This window comes from Ursus maritimus, unplaced genomic scaffold, assembly GCF_017311325.1.
Source record: "Ursus maritimus isolate PB19 unplaced genomic scaffold, ASM1731132v1 scaffold_23, whole genome shotgun sequence".
Classification (NCBI taxonomy): Eukaryota; Metazoa; Chordata; class Mammalia; order Carnivora; family Ursidae; genus Ursus; species Ursus maritimus.
Genome location: NW_024424786.1, coordinates 39071210 through 39095300, shown reverse-complemented (window position 1 = coordinate 39095300; position 24091 = coordinate 39071210). Strand labels below are relative to the sequence as shown.

At 58.0% G+C, this 24091-nt stretch overlaps 3 protein-coding genes across 3 annotated transcripts in view; 1 reads left to right on the top strand and 2 right to left on the bottom strand.

The window, feature by feature from the left end:
• The window catches only part of MACROD1 (mono-ADP ribosylhydrolase 1), a 152664-nt gene extending 151940 nt beyond the window's left edge, over positions 1 to 724 (top strand). Inside the window, 3 exon segments of the mRNA XM_040639292.1 lie at positions 215 to 296; positions 385 to 420; positions 588 to 724. Of these exon segments, the coding sequence (XP_040495226.1) occupies positions 215 to 296; positions 385 to 389 (87 nt within the window). The 3' untranslated portion in view covers positions 390 to 420; positions 588 to 724.
• Positions 725 to 1587: 863 nt separating this feature from the next.
• On the bottom strand, positions 1588 to 8613 carry OTUB1 (OTU deubiquitinase, ubiquitin aldehyde binding 1). Its single transcript, XM_040639290.1, has 7 exons — positions 8466 to 8613; positions 6772 to 6833; positions 6422 to 6520; positions 2692 to 2810; positions 2348 to 2432; positions 2040 to 2234; positions 1588 to 1944 (listed from the first exon to the last, which is right to left on the bottom strand). Exons 1-7 carry the CDS (start codon positions 8521 to 8523, stop codon positions 1747 to 1749), a joined length of 816 nt encoding a protein of 271 aa, XP_040495224.1. The 5' UTR covers positions 8524 to 8613; the 3' UTR covers positions 1588 to 1746.
• A 6453-nt stretch (positions 8614 to 15066) lies between these two features.
• On the bottom strand, positions 15067 to 16991 carry LOC103679417 (cytochrome c oxidase subunit 8A, mitochondrial). The gene is made up of 2 exons (XM_008708955.2): positions 16785 to 16991; positions 15067 to 15396 (listed from the first exon to the last, which is right to left on the bottom strand). Exons 1-2 carry the CDS (start codon positions 16896 to 16898, stop codon positions 15301 to 15303), a joined length of 210 nt encoding a protein of 69 aa, XP_008707177.1. The 5' UTR covers positions 16899 to 16991; the 3' UTR covers positions 15067 to 15300.
• Between the last annotated feature and the right edge of the window lie 7100 nt (positions 16992 to 24091).

Sequence of the window (24091 nt, the reverse complement as noted above, 5' to 3'; positions counted from 1 at the left end):
AGCCCTCGATGCATTCCCCTCCCCTTCCCTCGGGACCCGTTTAAGCTCCTGAGCCCAGGGCGGTGGAGTGCACGCCGTGAACCCCTTCTGTGAAGGGTCTTTGGGCCCCCCAAGAGCAAGGCAGGTGAAAACCTGCACAGGTGGGGGCAGTGATAAGACAAGGCAGCCAGGGCGTGGGTGGCCCCCCTCCCGGGCTAAGCAGACCCTGGCACAGGTGGACCGGCTCATCATCTGTGTGTTCCTGGAGAAGGACGAAAGCATCTACCTGCAGCGGCTCCCCCACTACTTCCCAGCGGGTGAGTAGCCTTCCTCCCCCACCGGTCAGCCCCTGCCCCTCTCCCCCATCCACCCAAGGGCAGGCTCTCACTGTCCTCTGCCTTCCAGCCTGACGGCCCCCGCCGCCCACCCTGCCCAGGACTGGTAAGCAGGGCCTGGCCCGCCATGTGGCTGTCCACTAACCTGCCCACTAACACACGGGCTCACCCCTGCCCCCCGCTCACCCCCATGCAGGAGAGCCAAGAGGGCAGCCTGGGAGGCTGGGGGAGGCCCACGGCCCACACTCCCTGACTGTTCTGCTCTGCCCACAGACTCACCTGGGCCTACTGGACCTCGCTCCCAGCTCTAAGAGGTCTCCGAAGCCTGCAGCTGGGCCTGGGCACGCCATTCTTTCCCTCAGCCCCCTGCCCCTCAGGCGCCTCCTAATAAAGACCACCCTTGTCGCAGCGCCTACTGTCCGAGTGCTGGCCGGGGAAAGAGGCGGACAGGGGCCTCGGCTGACGGGGGCTGGCGAGAGCGCTTGGTGAGCCGGGCGGGTGGAGGCACGGGCCAGACGGCAGAGGTGGGCAGCAGCACTTCACATTTATTGAGGGCCTGCCCCCAAGGAGCTCACAGCCTGGGGGCCAAGACCCCACATGTGCTGGGGTGGGGGAAGAAAAGAGGTGAAGGCAACAGAAAGGCAATGCAGAGACACGGTGCCCCAAGCAGAGGGGGTGCGAAGCAGGCAAAGGCAGGGGGAGGGGTGGGGGAGGAAGGGTGGCCTGGCAAAGCCCTGCCTAGACCTCGGGACCACGGACCAAGCACAGGCTTGAAGGCTGCCCCTCCCCGACCAGGTTGGGGGTACACTGGGGGGCCCCAGCTCCTCCACCTGCCCTGAGCTAGGCCCCACAGTGTCCACTGTCTCCACCCGGGACTGGACCATGCAGACCCCGGCTGGGAGGGCAGGCAGCTCAGGTCTCGGGCCCTGACCAGGGCAGCAAGGTGGAGTCAGGGCCTAGGAGGGAGCAGCTTGAAGCCTGGGCAGTCCTAGGTCCCTGGGCAAGTCCCCAAGGAACCTCCAAGATTCTCGTGGAAGCCCCTGGTCCAGCTAAGGAGGGAAGGGGGATGGGTGCCTGGAGGAAGGAAGCCGGTAACCAGGAGGGGTCTCCAGGAGGCCTAGCCCCCTCAAAACTGCTCCTGGTGGGGAGGCTTGGGTGTAGACAGGTGGAAGGCGAACAAGAACCCACCTGGGGGTTGGGGGGGGCAGGGGGACAGCCAGACACATAGCAGCCAGGCAGGCAGCAGCAGAGCAGGGACACGCACACACGCGGCTCACCACCAGCATCCCCTTTAATAAAATGTGGAAGGTTGCGTGACGGGGGTTGGGGGGGGAGTGAGATATGACCATTTACAACCACAAAAAACCTCTGTACATGTCTAGCGCCTGGCAGAGGGGAGGGCAGGCAGGGCAGCGGCGGGCCGGGGCCAGCCCTATTTGTAGAGGATGTCGTAGTGTCCAGGCCGATAGAGGAGATACACCTTGGGCTCGGAGCCCTCAGGGAAGATGTGCGGGTTGGTGGTGCCGCCCTCGCCGCGGTCCATGTACTCCACCTGGATGGAGACGCTGAGGGCCTGGGCCAGCGCGATGATGTGAATGTGGTCGCTCTCCTTGCACATGGGCTCCACCTCCTGCAGCACAGGCGTGGGGGGCGGGGGCGTCAGGGCCCAGGGTCAGCGCCCCACCCCCGCGTTCCCCACCCGAGGCGAGAGAGAAGGGGCCGCACCTGCTGACAGAACTCCTTGACCGTCCGCCCCCCCTCGATGAAGTGCTCGAAGAACTTGCTCTCCCGCTGCAGGTAGCCCGACGTGAGCAGTCGCAGGTAGACCACCAGGTAGTCCGACGTGCTCTGGTCGTTGAAGGAGGCCAGCAGGTCGGCCACGGAGGTCTGCTTCTCCACCTGCTCGATCAGGTCCATGAACTGCCACCGCGGGGACAGACGGCACGACGGGAGGAGACGGGTCAGCCACGGCCAGGCCACCCCACCTCCACCCTGGCCGGGAGGGGGGCGGGGGGAGGGGCAGCTGGGCTCACCGTGTTGTGGAAATCCTCGATTGTGAACTCGGTGAAGCCCTGGGACACCAGGTCCTCTTTGCTCTTGGCAGACACGGCCTTAAACCTGCGGGCGGGAGGGCAAGGCAGGCCGGCGTGGGCTCGCCGGGCAGCAGAGAGGCAGGCCCAAAACTGGGGGACCGGCCAACGCGGGGGTCCCCGACCCCCAGCTCCAAACAGAACACTGGATCGGGAGCCCGGCCGGCATCGGGCCTTAGCGGGGACTGCACCGGCTAGTCCCCAAGAGCGGGAGGGAGCCCTGAGTGCGGGAGCCCCCCGTGGCCCTCCTGGAAGCTCCCGCCGCGCCCAGGCGCCCCCCGCCTCACCGCTGTAATTCCTTGCTGTCATCCAGCAGCGCCTCCAAGTGCGAGAATCCGAAGGCTCGGTAGAAGCAGTTCCCGTCAGGCCTGGTCTTGCGGATGTACGAGTACTTTTTGTGGAGGTCCTGCAAAGAGGCAGCCCCCGCCCGCCCCACCCCATGCCCGTCAACATCAGGCCAGAACCAGGGTGGGCCAAGGGCACCCCCCTGGCCCCCAACAGAGGTCACACCACAGCGGGGACAACGGAGCTCCCAGCAGCCACCTGCCATCCGTGGCCGCTGACTCCAGTGACGGGAGTCACTTTGTAACCCGCTGGCCGAAGCCCCAGCAGCCTCAGGGCACTGGGACTTAGGTGCACGCTGGCTGCTGGGGGCACCGCGTCGTCACCAGCCCCGGGGCATGCCATGCTGCTGGGCCTGCGGGGCTGTTTCTTCCTAAAAATGGGCAAATGAATCTGTGCTGGTCCAACACAGCTTTTCCAGAGAGCGGTCTTTCAAACCGTGTGAGTCCAGGGCAAACAAACTCGGATGGGGGCGCAGGGCTGGGCTCCACACTGCAGCCCCCGCTCACGAACGTCTACCCGGTCTCCTGCACCCTGCCCTGCCCACTCGTGGGCCCCTGCTCTGGTCCAACTCTGCTTTCCTCCCCTCACACGATGCTGTTGCCCCCGTCTGTCCAGCCTCCCCACACGCGTGGGGCCCAGTGCTGCGAGCCGGCAGCCCTCCCGCCCCTGGGCCATCTCCTGCCTGCTGTGCTCTCTTTCCCCCTGCCCACCTTCCCAGTGACCTCGCTTCCCTCCTGAGGACGGTCACCGAGGACCCCCAAGCCTCGGCCAGCACACCTGCCGCAGCCTTCTCTCTTGCTCCCCGGAGGGGCTGAGGCTGCCACCGGGCCGCCCCTCTGGTCCACCTCAGAGCCCGTCCCCTCCCTTGGGCTCAAGGACATTGTTCGAGAAAGCCTCCCCCTCCCTCCTGCATCATCAATTTTTCTCTCCCTACTGGTTTAGACTCAGCATACAAACACAAGGCTAGTTCTTGCTTAAAAAAAATCCTCTGCTTCACATGAATTCCTTTCCAGCTACCACCCAATTTCTCTCCTTTACAACGAAACCGCTCTGGATGTCGTCTGCACTCAGTCTGCACTTCTCCCTCTAACAACTTGACCCAAGCAGGCTTTCCTTCTAGTCAAGGCCTCGCCTGCTTTTCCTCAACCGAAGGGCCAAGCCCACTCCTCCCCAGAGCGGCCACTCCGCAGCATTCACCACGGTGGGGGGGGGGGGATGGACACCCCCCCACCACGCGATCCCATCCACCCTACCCCCTCCTCGTCCCTACTGTCCTTCACACAGCTCGCAGGCCCTGGCCTCGCCGTGTCCTCCTCCTTGTCCTTTCAACCTGTGAAGGTCAGGGCCGCCACCAAACCACACAGCGCCCTTCCTCAGACACCACGTGCCACCTGCACGCCACGCCCCCATGCACGGTAGCTGCCGTGGGAAGGGCACCACCCTGCTCAGGCGTGGGACAGCTTCCGTGGGTCAACAACGCTCACTCCCTTACCACCACTGCTCCTGGGAATCCAACGGCCCCAAATGTAACTCTTCGCCCTCAACTCCCATTTGACTCGCATCCTAGTGCCTCGCCTGCCTGTCCTATCTGAGCTGCCCAGCCCGACGGGCACGTCCTGACCCCCACAGGCACCCTCTCCTCACAGCCCACCCCTTGGGCAACTGCAAAGCGCGGCCCCTCAGCTGTTCAAGCCAAAACCTCTGTCTCCACCCCCCTCCAATCCAACGCAGACCCAAAGGCCTCCATCCACCCAGTCTCCTCTCCTCGGCTTCTCGCTACCCTCCGGCACTCTGGTCCCCGGCGCTCCCTCCTCCAGGCCTCCTTCCAGATGTCCCTGCCCCAGCAGCCAGAGGAACCAGAGAAACCTGCTAACACTCCTCTCTCCCTGGCCACGTGCCCATCTCCCAGCCTCTCCTGCTGCCCCCGCCTGCTCCAGCCACCCCGGGTGCCGCACCCCGGCCTCAGCCTGCCCCACGCCGCCCGGCGCCCACAGCCTGCTCCCCTGCGGCCTTGTCTGTCACTCCAACGCCACCCTCTCGGCAAGGCCTTCCAGCGGTCCTCCCACTCCCTCTCTCCCCGCTTTACTTTTCCGCAGAGCACTTACCGGCTCCTGCCATCTACCCCTGAGGCACCTGCGCCTGATCCTGTCCCCACTGGGACACAAGGCTCACGGGGGCAGCAGCGTGTCGTCTGCGCTCCTTGCGCTGCCCCCGGTACCTAAAACAGCGCCTGGGCCACAGCACGTGCTCACAAACGGTCAATCACAGCACACGATGCCTACGAAGGGCCCAAACCATCGCAACTATTGGAAAAGCTACTAGAATCATTCCAAGCACGGAGCCTGCGCCAGGCCCTTCGCTGACGGCTGGTGTCACTAAGCTAAACCCTCAGAGAGCAGCACAGTCACCCAGTCTGCTTGCGCTCTGCTGGCCAGGCTTCGGATCCTGCCAGGGCGGAGGCCGGCGGAGGCCCAGCAGAGTAGGCGTGTTGGGGGCACTAAGGCAGACTCCTGCACAGACAGCACACAGTGGACACTCGAACATCTGCTGAAGGACTCAGCGGGAAGAACAACAGAGACTCCAAGAAATTCAGCGCCTTGCCAAAAATCCCACAGCCGGAAGTGAAGGCAGAACATGAACGCAGGTCCATCAGGCCACAAAGCCAGCGCCTTCCTCTCCGCACAGTCCTCCGGGGTAAATCACAAACACTCTGAGCAGAGGGTCAGAGTAGACCGCAGGTCACACACCGCTGGTTCTGGCCTGCACCTGCGCTGTTTGGACCACATAACATTTTACATTTGAATTAGCTGCCTACTGTTGGAAGTCCGGAGACTCATATAAAAATCATTTCTGGCTTGTTTTGGAGAAACGATCTGGAAACAATGGAGTGACAGACACAGACACTCCTATTAGCCCTAGGGGCTTCCGCTCCCCGCTGCTGGCTGACAGAACTGTGGTGCCCTGACACCACCTAACCAGTCGCCTTCCATCACCTACCTCCCCCCAATATGGATAACCCCAAAGGCCATTCCTTTCAGGTGGAAGCCTCTTAAGAATCTCTGATCTTGGGGGTGGGGGTGGCAGGGAAATAACATTTACTAAGCTCCCAGGCTGTGCCCACTGGCTACTATTTACACACACCCACTGTCCTGGCTCCCAAAGAGAGCGAGAGGTTAAGGGTCTTACCTCAGGCTGTGCAAGAGCCAGGCCTTGCACAGGTCTCTTTGCCCCCTGCTGCCTATCCCTCCACAAAGATCCCAGAGGCAGGCAGCAGGGCGTGTCCCTGCCAGGACCGTCCTCGCCCAGTCGCTCAGCCCCAGGGCGAGCAGCAGGAGACCTCAGTTCCTACCCAGCCAGCTCCAGGCCCCACCGGCATCATCTCCCTCAACCCCCGCCCCGTGGGCAGCTACTTCATTCTGACTTCACAGCGGACGACCCCACAGCTCAGAGACACGGAGAGACCTGCCGAGCTACAGCTGCTGGACGGCAGAGTCAGGAGTTGAACCAAGGTCTTATTGATTCCCACGCCTGCACACTTGAGAACCAGCAATCAGAGGGCTACCCCAAAATGCTACCCTCTCTGAGGCCAGGCCAGCAAGGAGAGGGTCTGAAGCAGGCACACTCCTGCCCCTACCCCCAGGGCTCTTCCTGCCCCCTCAGCCAGGCTCCCACCTTGATCTTCTGTTGATAGATGTTGTCATCCTCAGCATACTCCTTGTACAGGACCGAAAGCTCCAGCCGCTCCGAGACCAGAGGGTTCTGCACAGCAATCTGCAGGGGGGGAGAAATACATCACGCTCTGGCACGCGGGTGGAGCGACCCGCACCTAACAGCCAGAACACCTAGAGGAGGAGAGCTGGAGGAATTACCCAGTGGCACCCCGCCCCACCCCAGCCCTCCACAAGACATCCAGTACCTAGCACAGCTTGGAGAGGAGCGGACTTCCAAAGTAGAGATAAACAATAGGCCTGAGGCCCAGGCTATGCTTCCCCACAACAGGGCCACTGGCCACAGCCCCTCACCTCTTGCTGAATTCGGTCCTGCTGAGCCATGATGGCTTCATCGTAAGCAAGACAGTTAACACCTGGAAGAAGGAAGCAAGCCAAGGATTACCGTGGGCCCTAGCTATCTCCACACCAGGCAGCTGGGCCAATGACAAGAGCAGCCAGGACCAGGAGAGCAGGCACGGACTCTGCAAGTTTGCATTTAACACTCTGCTCTACCCCAACGGTGTGATCTTGGCAAAGTCCTTTCCCTCCCAGGCCCTAGTTTTCTCATCTTTAAAATGAGGGGGCAAAGGTGTGTCCTGCCCCAAGTGTACTCATTCAGCTCTACCACCACCCCCGACCCCCACTTTCTAACAGCAATTCCCAGCAGCCTGAGAATGCTGTGGGGCCAGGCAGGGTCTCCTGGGGAAAGTAAGATGAGGAGGCAGAGCTCCGGGCTGGAGGAGAGCTTCCCGTAAGCCTGCACTTTACTCGATCACACCCTTCCTCCTCTGCTGTGCTGGGTTTTCTTAATGCCCGTTTTACAGACAAACGCAGACAGGTGAAGTAACCTGCCCAAGGCCGTAACTAGAAGACCATGCTCAACCCAGGTGTGCCGAATTCTAAAGTCTGAGCTCTTCACCACAATCTCTCTCCTCCGCTCCCTCACTGCAGAGGCCCTTCCTCAGCTGTAACACGGGGCTAATACCACCACCTTTCTCCCCTCACTGAAATGACAAGACGAAGCGGTGGCACCTTGACGGCCTATTGTTAAGTGTTCATCGGTGAACCTGTGGACCCCACCCTCAACAGCCACTGGTGAGGAGCCAGGAGACCTGAATTCTGGTCCTCGCTCGCTCTTATGTGATCCTGAGCAAGTCTCTACTGGGGCCTGCGTCTCCCAGCATTCAGGCTCAAGTGTGCGGTTCGAAGGGGGGCTGTGCGCTGAATGACTTTTAAGGTCAATCCTTTTGAGCCTGAGCATCCCGGATCCTCAGCCGGGCCCTGACCCATCCCTTACACCGCCCTGCAACAGGGCTGTCCCTCCCATTCAAGTGACCTACTCGGTCCCTGCGGCCTAACCATGGGTGAAAAGGGAGAGGGCGGCACCGTTTTGAAAGGTCCACCTCCAGAGGTCTAAGAAAACAATGCCCAGGCAGGCGGAAAGGGGCTGCAAAGCCAGAAGAGGGGGCTCTACCGGAAACGAAGGCTGCAGTCCTCAGGGGCACACACCGCGACCGCTCACAACCCCCGGCCGCCCGCGGCATCCCGAGCGGCCCGCCCAGTCTTTTGTGCTCCGCGGCCCGGCGAAACTCGACGCCCTACAGGGCGCGGGCTGCTCTGGAGAAGGCGGGCGGCCAGGCCCCGGCCTGACGGCAAGGACTGGGGCGGGAGGGCTCGGACCCCGGAGCCCGGCGGCCAGCGCGGAGGGGCTGGGCGGGGGGCGGGACAGCCCAGGCCCCGCCCCGGGCGCGCGCGAAGGGAAAGAGCCGCGGGCCTGGGCCCGCCCCGCTCGCTCCCTCGCTCGCTCGCCCTCCGGCCCGGCAGGCCGGGGGTCGCGGCGGCGGCGGCTCCTTCCATTGTGAGGGGGAGGGGAGGCGGCGGAAGAAGGGGCAGTCCGTGCGTTTCGCCCCCGGCCGCCGGCGGCCCCGCCCCCAGCCTCCTCGGGAACCGGCGACCCGGCATCGCCCCTGCTAGCCCGGGCCGGAGGGCCCTCCCCGGGTCAGTACCTTCGGAGTCGCTGCCGAGCGGCTCCTGCTTCTGCTGCTGAGGTTCCTCCGCCGCCATCTTTAAACAGCGCCGCACTGCCGACCGCTTCCGGGTTAGCAGTTGCCTTCCTCCCGGAAGGGAGCCCCTCCTCGTGGCCCCCCCTTAGCAACGCCCCTAGCGACGGCATCCCCTCGGGCGTCGTCACCTGTGGAGCTGGCAGTCAGGTGTGGCTGCCGCCCCGCCCACCCTCCACCCGCACTCTCGCAGGGCTCAATCTTCCCAATTCTCAAAGTTCCCTGTGATAAGAGCCTCTCCGAGCCGATTCAGATTTCTCTTCGCTGGAGCTTGAAGCTCTGATTGTATTACCGAGATGAGTGGCAAGGTTCGGTTAAAATCCCCGGAGGCGGCAACTGCCAGGACTCCTGGCAACGATTGCAGTGGGGGAGAACCTGGCGGTGGAGACGGAATCGTGCTAACAGGGGAGCCCCAGGACGTCACCGCCCCGTTCCACGGGGCCTCGCTTCTGAGCTGATTTTGGTGTCCTGTTCTGGCGGGGAGAACATGTCCCTTACTGTCAAGGCCAAAGTCTTGGGACGTAACTTTGGGCTCCGTACCTTTCTGGTTATGAGAAAAGCAGCCGCCCCCCCCTTTTTTTTTGAGTTGATAAAAATGGAAAACAGATTAGTGGTTGCTAGAGGTTAAGTGTGGGGGCTGGAGGGAAGTGGATGCGATTATAAAAAGGATGCGGGAGGGATCCTGGTGGAAATGGAGATGTTCTAGATTTTTTTAAGATTTTATTTTTAAGTAATCTCTGCACCTGATGTGGGTCTCAAACTCACAACCCGAGATCCAGAGTCTCACGCTCCACCCGCTGGATCAGCCAGGTGCCCCACTTTTTTTTTTTTTTTTTTTTTAAGTAAACTCTACCCCCAAGGTGGAGATGGAACTCTCCACCTGGAGATCAAGAGTTGCATGCTCTACCTACTGAGCCAACCAAGTGCCCCTGGAATGTTCTGTATCTTGACTGTGTACGAACACTCGGGTGTATGCTGTACTATCGTTTTGCAGGATTTACCAATGGGAAAAACTGGGTAAAGGGTACACAGGATCTCTCTGTGTAATCTATTAAAATTGCCTGTGAATTATCCAAAAATAAGCTTTAAAAGTGGCAAGGCGGGGGTGCCTGGCTGGCTCAGTCTGTAGAACATGCGACTCTTGATTTTGGAGTCGTGAGTTCAAGCCCCATATTGGGGATAGAGTTTACTTTTTAAAAAAAAGAAAAAGGCGGCAAGCCTTAGATGCTAGGGATGCTGTTGTTTAGAGAAGCTACAGTCTGTGGCTCAGCTTCCCAACTTCTTCATGACAGGACAAGTGTTTTAGCACCAGTCAGAAGCTGTGCCTGAGTCCCACTGGGACCCCTCAGTTAGTGACAGTACAGGAGTGGCATATGACTGAATATTGTCCTGGGGCAGGTGCAGGTGGTGCCTGGGCTCACCACACAGCCCACAGCGGCCTTCTCACAGAAACACTACAAATGCCAAGTCTGTATTCCAGCAACATCCCAAATTACTATTCACTGGATCGGTGAGCCTTGGGGTTGCTTCTAAGCTCAAGAAAGCAAAGGGTCAGGGCACCTGAGTGGCTCAATTGGTTGAGCGTCTGCCTTTGGCTTGGGTCATGGTCTCCGGGTCCTGGGATGGAGCCCCACGTCGGGCTCCCTGCTCAGAGGGGAGTCTGCTTCTCCCTCTCCCTCTGCCCCTCCCCACTGCTTGTGCATGCTGTCTCTCTCTCACATAAATAGAACCTTTAAAATAAAATAAAACTCATTAAAAAAAAAAAAAGAAAAGAAAGCAAAGGGTCCACCCTGTCTGGATCTGTGCTTCCCAAACTGTTCGTTCCTTTTCCCAATTTTAACACCGAAACCGGTGACTGCTAGTGAGATCTTCAGTCAGTATCCCAGATGAAAAGCTAAGATAGTCGATGACAGCAACGTGATTTTTATTTGGCTTTTCAAAATCTTGAAATCTGCTATAAGACCACGCCACCTCCACTCCCCCATACTTCGACTAGGAGTCCATGAGGCAGGCAGGGACACAGCAGAAGCTGGCGTTGGGACGAACAGTCAGGACAGGAAACACAGCAGCTCCGACGGGTGAGAAGGAATCCCAGTTGTGACCCAGTGCTGGACCACAGCCAGGCTGCCAACACTAAGTAAACACCTCCCTGGGGGGGGGGGTGTCTTGGGCTTAAAAAACAGACCTGTCCCTTTGATATACAAGAGGACCTGTAAAAAAAGGTCCTCTCTCCTACCTGCTCCCCAGCCCTTCCCCTCTTAGGCAGAATGGGAAGGAGGGGCCACTGGCGGACTCAGTTGGTGGAAAGTACGATTCTTGATCTCGGGGTCGAGGCTTTGAGCCCCATGTCGGGTGTAAATTACTTAAAAATAAAATCTTAAAAACGGGGCACCTGGGTGGCTCAGTCGGTTAAGCGTCTGCCTTTGGCTCAGGTCCTGAACCCAGGGTCCTGGGATTGAGGCTGGCTTGGGGCTCCCTACTCAGTAGGGAGTCTGCTTCTCCCTCTGCCTCTGCCCCTCCCCCTGCTCGTGCTCACGTGCTCTCTCTCTCAGAATTAAATAAATAAAATCTTTAAAAAACAAAAACAAAAAACCTTTAAAATCTTTAAAAAAAAAAAAAAAAAAAAAGGAAGGAAACGGCCAGAGGGAGGCTTTGGCTCTTAATCCAGCCCAGCATGGTCGTCTTTTGCCCTGATCTTCTGTATGCTGACTTATTTGGCAGTTAATAACTGTTCTTTTACCCTCATTCTATCGCTTCTATTATTTTTACCATTTTACGGTGTTTTTTTTTTTTAAGATTTTATTTATTTATTCGACAGAGATAGAGACAGCCAGCGAGAGAGGGAACACAAGCAGGGGGAGTGGGAGAGGAAGAATCAGGCTCATAGCGGAGGAGCCCGATGTGGGGCTCGATCCCGTAACGCTGGGATCACGCCCTGAGCCGAAGGCAGACGCTTAACAGACGCTTAACCGCTGTGCCACCCAGGCGCCCTATAGGGTTTTGATTCTCCATCCTGAAGCATCTGAAATCCCACTACACGTTTGTCAGGGGTCACTGGCAGAGCGCCAGGCATTTCCCTCTGCCTCCAATTTGCCTCCCAGGAACAGTGCAGCGCTGCTGGCCCTGACCGCGAGCCTCGAGATGAAATAGCGCTGGCACTTGGGTTCCGACTGCCGCTGAATACAGTCACAAAGCGGGCAGGCAGCAGAGGGCTTCACTGCCCATTGCACTGACATGACAAATGCCTCCTCGCAGCCCTGCGGGCACACGCCACTTCCTGTCTGAAGGACTCTGAGGTGGAGGGGAAGAGACTCCATACCAGGACTCAGACTCAGAGCTCAGCCCCAGAGGTAAGTTTACGAACAGCACAGAGGCTGCAGGAGAGAGCTTTCCAGAAGCCTTCAAGGTGGGCCAAAGACGAGGGCCTGGCAGTCCTTCCCAGGGCAGGCTTGGGAGTCAGGCATCCGCCCAGACGGGAGGAGTTGGGGCATGCCAGCCCCCAGGTGAACCTCGGAAGCTCTTGCCACAGGAACCCAAGATGGTCCACAGGCAGCCCGCTCCCAAACCATGGTCTAGAGAGGATTTGTTGGTGCAGAGGCCAGGCTGGTGAGGCTGAACGGGGGCTACAGTTTGAGGAGGCTGGCTGGGTTGATACTTGCCTGCAGGGTCCAGGCCGCCTGAGGCGGACAGCAAGTGGAGAAAGGCTGGAGATGGCCAAAGGGACAGCCCCCCACTGCCCTCCGCCCAGACCCACAACACCCACTCCTCACCGGGGCACTGTCCTTCTGTAAACGTCTCACATTCCAGTTGACTTCTGTCTGTGGAAGATCCAATCCACCGGAGCCAGCCCCTCCCGAGAGCCTCATAGCCGGGGGAGAACAACGCGGGGGTTTCCTTGTTGCTGCCATACAAATCACCAGCAATCTAGTGGCTTAAAACAACACGAATGTGTACTTTTACAGTTGTTGAGGTCAGAGTTCTGCTATGGGTTTCACCAGACTAAAATCAAGGTATCTGCAGGCTGCGTTCCCTTCGGGAAGCTCTGAGAACCGCTTCTACTCATGCAGGCTGTTGGCTGAGCCAGTTCCCTGCAGCTGTAGGCCTGAGGTCCCCATGTTCATGCTGGCTGTACACTGAGGGCTGTCCCCAGCCTCCAGAGGCCACTGCATCTCTTAACTCATGCCCATTTTCACGATCTTCAAAGCCAGCAGCCGTAGGCAGAGTCCGTCTCAGGGGCATCTCTGAGATACTCCTCACCGGCTCTTGTCCACCGTAAGGACTCCGGTGATTACATTGGGCCGACCGGATCATCTTCCACTTCAACATGCCTACCATGAATCACATCTGCCAAGTCCAAGGATGAGGACATGGACATCTCTGAGGGGGCGTTATTCTGCCTGCCCCATCGCTGTCACTTCACAATCATGAAAATGGAGGCTCAGAAAGGCGATGACTTGCTCAAGGTCATGTAAGAAATGGCCAAGCCAAGCCTCAAACCCAGGCCTCCTGACTCTACACTTTTCTTGACATTCTAGCATCTACCATGACTACAGCCTCCCCGGGCCCCGTGCGCACTCCTGGACAGACACCTACGCCTCCAGACTCGGGATCTGGCAGACACCCACAGCACGGACTGATTAAGACTATCTGGGAGTACAAGGAGCCTTGTTTTCTCTGCAGGGAATGGACCCAGGGCCCCAATTTGGTTAGGAATGAGATAGGGACACTGAAAGGTGACCAGATGTCAAACCTAGTGGCCACACTGAGGACAAAGGGGAGGACAGGGTTCAAGCGTGACGGGTGATTTGCACTCCGTACTCTCTCATCCAGCCCCACATGTGCTGCAGGACCCAGCAAGCTGGGGGATAGAAAGAGTCAGAGTTGCTGATGGGCTCGCTTTCTCAGACCAGGACCCTGAAGGACTTGCCCTGAGCACCGGCTTCCCACCAATCTGAGCAGTGGCTCGAGATGCACAGCTTTGGGCTGGAGTCGTTGTCCTGGGACAGGGGGACCACTGTGTCCCTCTGGGCTCCGGGGGCACAAAAATGGGGAACAGCCAATACGAAGCCTTGTGGGGCAGTGGAGTTACCATAGAAACGCTCTTCTGGTGTCGCATTCTTGTTTCACAACAAACCTGAGCCAACCAGGAGCCAAGCAGCTCGGAGCGCTCTGCTCAGGAAGCGTGAGCAGGAGAGCCTCCCAGAGTGAGGCGTGAGACAGAAGCCCCCTGTTGTTTGGGAGGACAGCGCCAGGAGGCCCCTTCCCCCGAGAAAAGGGCTCTTGAGGTACCTGCCGGTGACCGGTGGATGCCCCTTGCTCAGCTAACCCTGCCTGGCCCTTCGGATCCTACATGGGCTCCCCTCTCCCCTGGCCAACGGCCCAACCCGCACAACCTCCCGGCACTCTAGGCCCTGTCCCTTTAGGCCCAGACACAAAGGCTGGTTTTCGTGGAAGGAAAGCCTTTTAGGAGGCAGGCAACCAACTCCCTACCCCTCAGGGAAGCAGCCACGGGCAGGAGTTGGGTACTAGGACCCATGGGCAAAATGCGGGCTCACAGGCATCAGCAGACGCCACACGAAAAGGCCAGGAAAGACTAGACCAAGGGAAGGAGGGCAGGATCCACCTTCAGCTTCTGTTACCCGAAGCCAGGAAATACAAGCCCTGCAGCAGAGGGGCTGGGGGATGTGTGCTGACACTGGGGCCTGCAGTCAGCCACACCATAGCGCCTCAGCTCCACAGGGACACCGAACCTCTAGCTGTTCGGGAATCACTCCTGTCACCCCAGCGGAGCTGTGTCCTCCTCCAAAGGTGGGGCCAACAGCTCTGAGCATTCTTCCCAGAATCCACACCCACATCCAGCTCAGCATGGAGCACTTCCCATGCATCATCCCCGCCAGGGAGACACCCCCAGCCTCCCCAGGATCACTGAGGAAGGGCCCTGGGAGTGGAGGAGCGGCAAATGCCCCAAGCCAAGAAAGGGAGGAGGCAGGGAAGCAGGCAGGGAGCACACAGAAGCCAGTCAGTCCATACGCATTTGTGGATATAGTCCTAAAAGGGGCCCTGCGGCGGACACGAAAAAGCAAGACATTATGAAGCGCCCCACCCTCCATCTAGGAAGGACAAGCAGCTCCTGAGAAATGGCTGGAGCCCACAACCGAGGAGCAAAGGGGAGGCTGGCCCCCTAGAGAGGGCTTCCAGCTGCAGAGCCGGCCCCAGCGAGAAAGGCAGACACAGACGCATGCACAGCACGGCCCTGAGCTTGGCACCACCAAGGGAGCCCGATGGGATGAGCGAGAGAGGCTGCCCAGTGACAACAGCATTTGTTTCCCCAAAAAGCCAAAAGACATTCAAACACAGGAAAGCATGCAAAGGAAGCACCACTCCCAGGCAGCGAGCACAGCTGAGCATGCACGACCTACCACAGGACAGCCAGCCAGCAGGGACGTGCAGCTGGCCAGGCCCTCTTCTCCACACCCCCGCCCAACACCATCCTCAGCCGAAGTGTGGAGGCAGGAGCCCAGGCCGAAGACACGATGAGTTTCTGAAGCAAGGTTTAAATAGACTTTATTGTTACAAGGAGGGCCCTACTGAGCAGAGCCTTATAAACCAATATATGTGGTCCCAGGACGTCACCATGGAGAAACTGAGAGGTCATGCTGCAGAAGAGGTCACTGTAATTGAAGGACTTGATCCGGGGGAGGCCGGCCGGGAATGTAGCAGACATGATCAGGAAGAGGCCAGGGGTGGTCGGGTCATAGGGTGAGGGACAGGACAGCTCCCTTCACTCCCGCTTCTTGTAGCTCTCCAGATGTGACAGGACCCAGCCCGATGGCAGGAGGAAACACAGGAAGCAGGAGGTGAGCCCAACAGCGACATCCTACAGAGCACAAGAAAGAAGGAGCCCACAGAATAAGGATTCCCCCCAGGCTTCCCGTAGTCTGAGCAGTCTCCCCAGGCAGCAGAAAGCCCTTTTCAGGGGAGTCAGGATTCAGGCTCCAGAGGAGGGACACAGCAGATCCAAGGCCCACTCTAGGGCTTGAGGTAAAGGGTCAGATATGGTGGTGGGGACCAGCCTGGGTTAGGATCCACAGAGAAATCCACCATGAGATGACAAAGTGAAGGGACGGGAATGAGGATTTAAACCGGCTTGGTCTGCTGGGATCCAGAAACCTTGCACTGGATGAGGAGGTAAAAAGGTAAAATGCACCTCCCCTTCTTTGCCTTAAAAACCCCCCTTTTTGGGGCGCCTGGCTGGCTCAGTCAGTGGAGCATGCAGCTCGTGATCTCAGGGTTGTGAGCCCCACACTGGGTGTAGAGATTACTTAAAAATAAAATCTTAAGCAAACAAAAAACCAAAAGAACCCCTCTCTTCCCATCTCCTTTCCAGGACTGCTATTCAGCCTTTGAGGCTTGGGGTAAAAGACTTTTCACAGCCACGTCCATATTCCTGAGAGCAGTTAAGATCACAGTACAACTTGGGAGTTAGACTGGAGTTCAAATTACTTCTTTGCTACTGAAGGTTTGACTTCTGACGAGTGAATACAGTGCTCCTAAATTTCGGATCCCTCACCCACGAATTAGAGATGATGGCCCTTTGTTCTCAGGGTCCCAGGGACCAGTGCGGCAGCCTTGGTAGTGCCCAGCACGCAGGAGGCACTCAGCAGATGCCAGCTGCAATTAGGAGCACCACCATTTCCTCAATCACAGCGCTCTTCAGGCTCTGCTCCTAACTGGGGCCCGCTGACTTGGATTCTCACGACTGGCACTCAAGGCCGAGTTCGGCCTTGGAGGCAAATGCATAAAAGCGCCAAACAGGTGAAAGTCATTAAGCGTTAAACTCTCCCACATTTCTGGAAATTACCAAGACCCACCTTCCCTAATAATGAACAGCGGCAACAACCATTATTGTCGCTGACAGTCGTCACCCCCCCCACCCAATGAACCGATGAGAAAACAGGGTTAGAGAGAGGGCTAAAGGCTCGAAGCTGCACAACGTGTAAGCGACAGGAATGGGACTGGCAGGATCTGACCCGAGATCCTGGGGTTGACTGGGCCCCGACTGAAGCCCGGGCACTGTCCCTCTCGTTCGCGCCCTCCAGAGACGCCCAAGCCAGCACTGCCGCCTCCCGCTAGGCTGCGGGCCGCGAGGTGCAGGGCACTCTCAGGGCCGCCGAGGTCCAGCGCGCCAGACCGGCCTCCGAACTCGCCGTAGGACCGCAGTCTGGCCCGCTGCATCTCCTGTGCCCTTCCCGCCCCACTCCTCACCATGGTCCCGAGCTCCTCCCGCGGAGGCTTGGAATGGATCTGGGCACGCTGCACGGGGAGCCTCCGGGTGAGACCTGTCAGGCCCCTCAACAGCTGCGCCGCCGGCAAAGACATGACCGCACGGAAGGACTACAGACAGTGGCCAGCAAGAGCCCAAGGTCGGGAAGTCAAAATGGCGATGCCAGCCGGAAATTCCGGCGCCGGGGAGGCCGAGAAAAGGCGTCCCGGAAGTCTCCCGGAAATGACGCAAGGACACACCTCCTGCCCTCCCCCGTCAGTTTTTGGCGCGTTCCTCGAAAGAGCCAATCGACGCCATCCCACCACCGACGGGCGGGACATGAAGGGGGCGTTTCTTTTAGTTATGCCCCGCCTCCAGCGCGGCCTATCTTCTTAAGTGACGTCTAGAGCCACCCAATCACATAAGCCAGAAGCGAGACGGCATTCTTGACTCCTCCCTCCATTCATATTCTTAAATCTCTCTATTCAGAAATCCTCCTTCACCGCCAGGCTTGCGTTATTTCTGGCCGGAACCAACGCCTGGCACTAACCTTATAATTGAATTCTTATTAATGTTACCCTTTCCAATTCCAGTCTCCATGCAGTAGCAGCAGGCGTCTCATCCCCTTCCTTTCTTCTTTCCTTCTTGGCTCCCTCCCTTCTTTCCTTCTTTTTTAAACATAAATCTAACCAAGTCATACACCTACTTAAAAAAACCTTCAGTGGTCTGGGTGGCTCAGTCGATTAAGCATCTGCCTTTGGCTCAGGTCATGATCTCACGGTCCTCGGATCGAGCCTGCTTCTCCCTCTCCTCCCTGCTTGTGCTCTCTCTCGCTGTCTCTCGCTCTCAAATAAATAAATAAAATCTTAAAACAAAAACAAAAAAACCCTTCAATGGCTCCCCACTGTTTAAGACAAAATCCCAATTCCTGGATGTCAATCTCCAGCCTCATCTCTACTTACTCCACACCTTCCACCCGGCTCCTTGATACTCCCCACCCCCAAGCCTTTTGCTTCTTTGTAGCTTATGCTGTACCCAGAACACTTTTCACTTACCTAGGCTTTATCTTTCACATCCTACTTCCAGGCCTCCGCTTACTGATACTTTACTTTATCCCACAAATATTTACTAGCCCCTACCTTATGCTAGGAACTGTTCCAGACAAGGTGGACAAAGACTCCTTTATCACAGAACTGACATTCCAGAGGGAAGGGACGGACAATAAACAAGCACTTAATGAGAAGCTATCCAAAGTGCTATGATGTGATAGAAAGTGGCAGGGAAGCCCTCCATCAGGAAGCCTTTTCCACCTTTGTGCCCAGCAGCCCGTTTAGCACTACTCACAGGGTCAGTCTCCATCCCTAGACTGGGGGCCACAAGGGCAGAGCACGTGTCTGGTTCACCACTGTCCCCAAAGAGCCTGTCACACATCACTCTGAAAACATTTAGGCATTGCAGGAGACTGAACAGTATTCAAACGGAAAGAGGGTGAGGGGCCAGCCACTGAGCCAGGTCTTATCTGCAACAATTTCATTCCATCTTCACAACAATGTCACGAGGGAATTGCTATTATTTTTATTTTTATTTATTTTTAACAAATGAGGAAATAGCTTAGAGAGCTGGATGATCTGCTCCAGGTAGTGCAGCTACAAGGCTGCATAGCCAGGATTCCAGGGCAGGTCTATCTGCTCTAAAACCCATGCTTCTAACCGTCACACAAGCTACTGCAGAGGGTGTTTCCAGAAGTTCCAGTTTGGACATCGTGGTCAACAGCATCAAAGACTGTGGCAGAGGGTGGGGGTGGGGTAGGGTGAGATGGCAAGATGATGAGGTAGGGAAATTGAAGGGACTCCATTTTATTTTATTTTTTTAATTAATTTTATTTTTTGCAAGGGACTTTTATTTTATTTGTTAATATTTATTTATTTACTTACTTATTTAAGAGGATCAAGACAGAGAGCATGAGTGGGGTGGGGGGGGCTCAAAGGGAGAGGGAGAAGCAGACTGTCCGCTGAGCAGGGAGCCTCACTCAGGGCTCAATCCCAGGATCCCAAGACCACAGCCTGAGCCAAAGGCAGGCGCCCAACTAACTGAGCCACCCAGGCGCCCCAAGGGACTTCATTTTAGAACAGCTCTATCTTGGGTGTCTGGCTGGCTCAGCAGAGCATGCAGCTCTTGATACCAGGTTTGTGAGTTCAAGCCCCATGTTGGGTGTAGCGTTTACTGAAAATATATATATTAGAAAAAACATAGAATGGCTCAGTCTCTGCTGTTTTTCTTTTTCTGCTAGGCCCCATTTCTGAGTAAGCCCAAGAAGCCATGTTCCCACTTCAAGGGAGAAACAAGAAAGTTAATCATTCTCTGTTTTGTCCTAGGTCCAAAACACCTGGTAACACCTAAGAGCCAGATCCCAAACACGTTCCAGGCCATTAGCTTCCAACAAACCTTGGCTGACACTGGCATCAATACCCTTAGCTTTCGTCATTTATGGGATAACACCTACTGTTTGCCTGCCACTAGCCTCTGATCGGACCCTACCCTGGATTCCTGAAGGAACACGTACTCCAATATAAATTCCTATCCCCAGCTATGCCGACACTTACTCTCCTTTCCAAGTCTCCCAGACACTCCATCTGCTGGTCTCTACCTGTCACTTACACTACTCAGTAAACTGTTTCCAACTTCTCTGGCTCATGTTTGATTTCTATCCTGCGTGAAGCCAAGGACCCTCTTGGCTGGTTATGTGGGACCCCCACCCCAAGCCTGCCCCCAGCCTGCCCGCATCAAAGAGGCTGGGAAAACAGGAGCTGTAGAGGAGAAACCTCAGCCCCATGGGGGCAGGGAGTGGTGGGGGGGCTCACGTAAGTCCCTGAAGTGCAGACTGTGCCTGAACTTCTGGAGGGATGGGCTCCCAGGCCCCGAGCCTACCCAGGAGCCTTCTGCACTCCTCCCTACCTTCTTCACCCCTTTGTAACAACTGTTAATGTCCAGTAGTCTCAGCCCAGGCCCACCCCCCGGCTACCAGGCCCCTTTCCCTCACCCCGCCCTGGGCCTTGGCAAACAGCCCAGGACAGATGCTTTTAAACTTTCCTCCACCACCTCCACTCCAAGAGGCACAGCCTAGGGGCATCAGACACTAATGGCTGTCTGCCATTGAGAGAAGGAAGGGGCAGGGACCTCCCTCCTGCCCTACTGGCTTTGTCAAGCCTTTGTCCTACAAACAAAGTAATAATGCCCAGATTAGAGCCCAGCCAGGCCAGAGGCCCAGAGACAATTTAGGAGGAGACTTTCTGTGGTTCCCTGGGTTACTCCCTGCGGAACCACACATTCACCTTCTTGACCGCTGGCTGGAGGCAAAGGAGCAGAGTTTTGTGGAGCGGGTCCATCTGTGCTCCGTTCCAGGGCTCTGCCCTGGTCCACCGGCGTCTCTCAGAGACAGAGAGCAAGGAAGACGCAGGTGGGGCTTAAGTGCTGCAACAGAGTCTACACATCCCAGGGCAGGGTTTGCACTTAGGTCTGACTTTCAGATTCATGCCAACATGTCTGCTTTGGCCCCAGCCCCCCCAGGGACCCCTCTCCCAAGCCAGGGACAGACCCACGTGGTGCACTGGTCCAACAAAACAGTGTATAGAGAGCAAAACCCCAAGCAAACCACAGCCACAGCATGGATGGCTCCCCCAGACATCATGTGGGGCAGAAGAGGCAGATCTGCAGAAACACAGACTGTGTGGTCACAGCAGGCAGGACTAAGCTGCTGGGGAGGGGCGCAGATGTCAGGTAGTGGGAATCCTGGGGGGAAGAGGGAGGGCACAGGGTAGTGGGAATCCTGGGGGGAAGTGGGAGGGCACAGGGTCGGGAGAGGCCTGCTGGGATTTCTGGGTGCTGGTGACAAAATCGTGCTCACTCTGTGATAATTCCGAGTGGCTGTACACTCACGACTTAGCAAATTTCTGTATGTCTGCTACACTTCAGTTTAGAAAGTTCAAAACAGATAAGAAAAAAGCAAGGAAAACAAACGTGTGATATGATCTCGCTTTTGTAAAACAAAGAAGAAATATCTAGAGAGATAGATAACACATAGATAAAAACCTGGGAGGGGACGCACACCCTCACATTGTTGGAAGTGTCTCTCTCCATGGGGTAAGGCCTAGAGGTCCCAGCCTGGGTCCTAGTTCTGATCCCAGGGCCCAGACTGTTCCCCCCAAATGGGGCAGTAGGAATAGATCCCACGTCTCGGGGATGGGGAGAGGCGCTGGTCCCTACTCCTGAAACCAGCTTCACAATCCAGGCCCCCAAGGTCTTGATGGTCATATATGGGCTGAGAAGACACTGGGGGCCCATCTCAGAGCCGGCCCCCGGCCCCATTGGCCATACATGGGCTACAGAAACACCGGGTATCCCCCACCTCAGGTCTGGCACGCTATTAAAGGTGCCGGCCCAACAGCTGCTCTGTCCAAACATGGAGCTGGCGAGGCCTGGGGAGGGGGCTGCACCCTAGCGTGCAGGGCTGTATGTATCACCCCTTCAGATGCCCCCTCCCCGCACGCCTTCTGGAGTTCACCACCTCCCTGAGCACCTAACCCTAACCCGGAGCCGGTAAGAACCTGGCCCAGACTCTCCTCCTGGCATGTGGGGAGGGCATTGGGCACCGAACCAGGGGCCGTTAGAGGGGAGGGCTGCGGGTGAAGGGGCCCACCCCCGGGTTCTCACTGAGGGCAGCCACAGCAGCCTCTCTATAGGCCTGGAGGTACTGTCTCCCCAGGGTGGGGTGGCAGCAGAGGCCCAAGTAGAGTCTTAGGAAGGATCCAGCGTCCGAAGGAGGAAGGCTCAAGAAGGGCGTGCAGATCCAAAACGAATTCGCTGGGTTACCTAGAGAATGGCCCTTTCCCTACCCGGGCCTTAGGGGTTCCCCTTCTGCAAAATGGGGGCTTTCCTGCAAAGTACAGCAGGAGAAAGGGGCAGGAGGGGTTGGCCTCACCAGAAGGCAAAAGCTGACTTGGGAAACCTAAGCTGGCCCCGGCCCAGGCAGAACAGGGAGTCACTGGGGCGGGTGTAGGCAGAGTCCCAGAGGGACATCTGCTCTTCCTGGGGCACAGCTGTCAGCAGGCGCCAGACACTCGGGGGGAGCTGGGGGGGGAGCAGACACAGCTTGGGGAGGGAGGTGTAGAGCAAAAAGGGGGTGCGGAGGTAGGGGTGCTGCTCTCCCCAGTGGAATGCAGCTGTCCTGCCCAGCACGCCAGGGGTGTGGCAGCTGGTTGGAAAGTTCCAGCCACCACCTGCCCCCCCCCCCAGGAGCCAAGTGGCGGTTAACCCCTTCCGGCCCGCAGCCCACAGCCAGCAACCAGGCGTGACGAGGATAAGATCGCCATGCTCACATGCTCCGTGCTAACAGCTGCTCGGGCTTGGTGAAGTCCAGTGGCGCTGGCGTGGCAGGGGCTGCCCACACCCCACAGCTGACAGCCCACGAGACTCCTGGTAGGGCCAGGCAGTCAGGTCTGCAAGCTGCTCCGGGCTCCGTGATAGAGTTGGGTACACCGAGACTAGAGGAGGGGTGCAGCTGCTACTGGACCACCCCCCAAGCATGCCCAAGGCCTTCCGCCCCGTCTCCCCAGGGTGTGGCGGTGGGCCTGGGCCAAAAGGAGCATCCCGTGCTGCTCGTGGAGGCCCCAGTCAACCTCAAGGCCAAGAGGGAAAAGATGACCCAGGTCATGGTAGAGACCTTGAACGTTCCTGCCAGGTACGCGACCACCCAAGCCTGTGTGCTGCTGCCATATGGCTCCGCTGGTCCAGTGAGGACCAGCGTACCAAAGCCACCAGCCTCGCCCCTTATCCTGCTGTGACCCCCAGCCTGGACCCCCAACTCCTAACCCTGAGTTTCTCTCTCAGCCACGGGATCCCTGACCTCTTCTCCATCCTGTAGTCCAGGCAAGTCCCCTATTCTTTCTCATTGTTCTCGATACCCCATCTCTCAGCCAGGCCCCCAGAGGGCCCTAAGGCCCTGCACCCGACAGCCCCATCCCTGGACCCCCACACCCTTCCAGCCACTTGCCCTGTTGCTTCCCACTCCCTGTATCCACCATTCGGACACGGGCTGCCCCAAGAGTGCAGGCCCCCTCTTTGGTCCCCCTCTCAATCTACTCCCCAGGCATCAGCCCGGACTCCCGGGATGGGGGCACTCACGCTGTGCCCATCTGGGAGGGCTATACTCTGCCCTTCACCATCCAGTGCCTGGACCTGGCTGGCCGGGCCCTCACCGGCTCATGAAGATCCCGCTGAAGAAGCCGCACGGCCACCTCTTTGTCACAACTGGTGGAAGGGGAGGGGTGGATGAGGCCACCCCCCAGGCCTACTCCCTGCAACCCTCTACTCCTGTACCAGGGCAAGACCACACAGTGACACGGGGCCTTCTTCCGCTCCAGGGCCCCAGAGCGAACAAGCCATCATGGAGGACAGCCGGACCCAGTCCCCCAGGGCAGCGGCCGCTCCAGCTTTGCTCCCTCGCCTTGGCCCATGGCTGTGGCGCCCACACTCCTCGAGAGCCTCCGGGCCCTTCTCAGCCTGGTTGCTTTCCTTCAGGGCCGTCCCTCTAACCTCGGGATGGTCTACACTAAGCACAGGGCAGTGTGGTCAGACCTCAGCCCCTGCATGGCAGCGCTCCCTCTGCCGGCCCACGGCCAGTGTTCACCTTCATGGAAGTAAGATCTCACAGCAGGGACAATATAGGTTGACAGGCTCACCTTGTCCACTTCCACACGGGTGCCTCCAGGAAACGTGAACCCACGTGTGCGCACAGGTACGGTGGGAGGGCTCGCACAGGGGCTGCTCTCCGGCCTGGGAGGCGATGGCAGGCCCAGGGCCCGAGTCCGAGGGGATGGAGCACCTGCAGGTTCTGAGGCCGGGGCCTCGGGCAGAGCTCTGGCACAGCCTGCCTCTCCTTGAAGCCATCACCCCTTCTTCCCCGTCCAGTGGATGGGGCGATTGCACGGGGCATCCAGGAAAAGCTGAGGTAGGGAGCCCTACTGTGAGGACCAGACGGCTATGGCTACAGCTGCTTCCTCCTCTCCGGAGAAGAGCTACTGAGCTGCCTGACGGATGAATCATCACCACAGGCCACAGGCGCTGCTGCCGTCCCAACACCCTCCTCCAGGCCTCCTCTGTGGCAAGCCTGTGTCCCCACAGGATGGCCACGCCTCCACCTTGGCCTTCTCGACCCTAGTCCCCATTTTTCTCAACAGCCCCCTGCATGGGACGGAAAGAACCCCTCGGGAAAGGCTGCCCTGGCAACAGGCTGGCGAGAGGACGGGCCAGC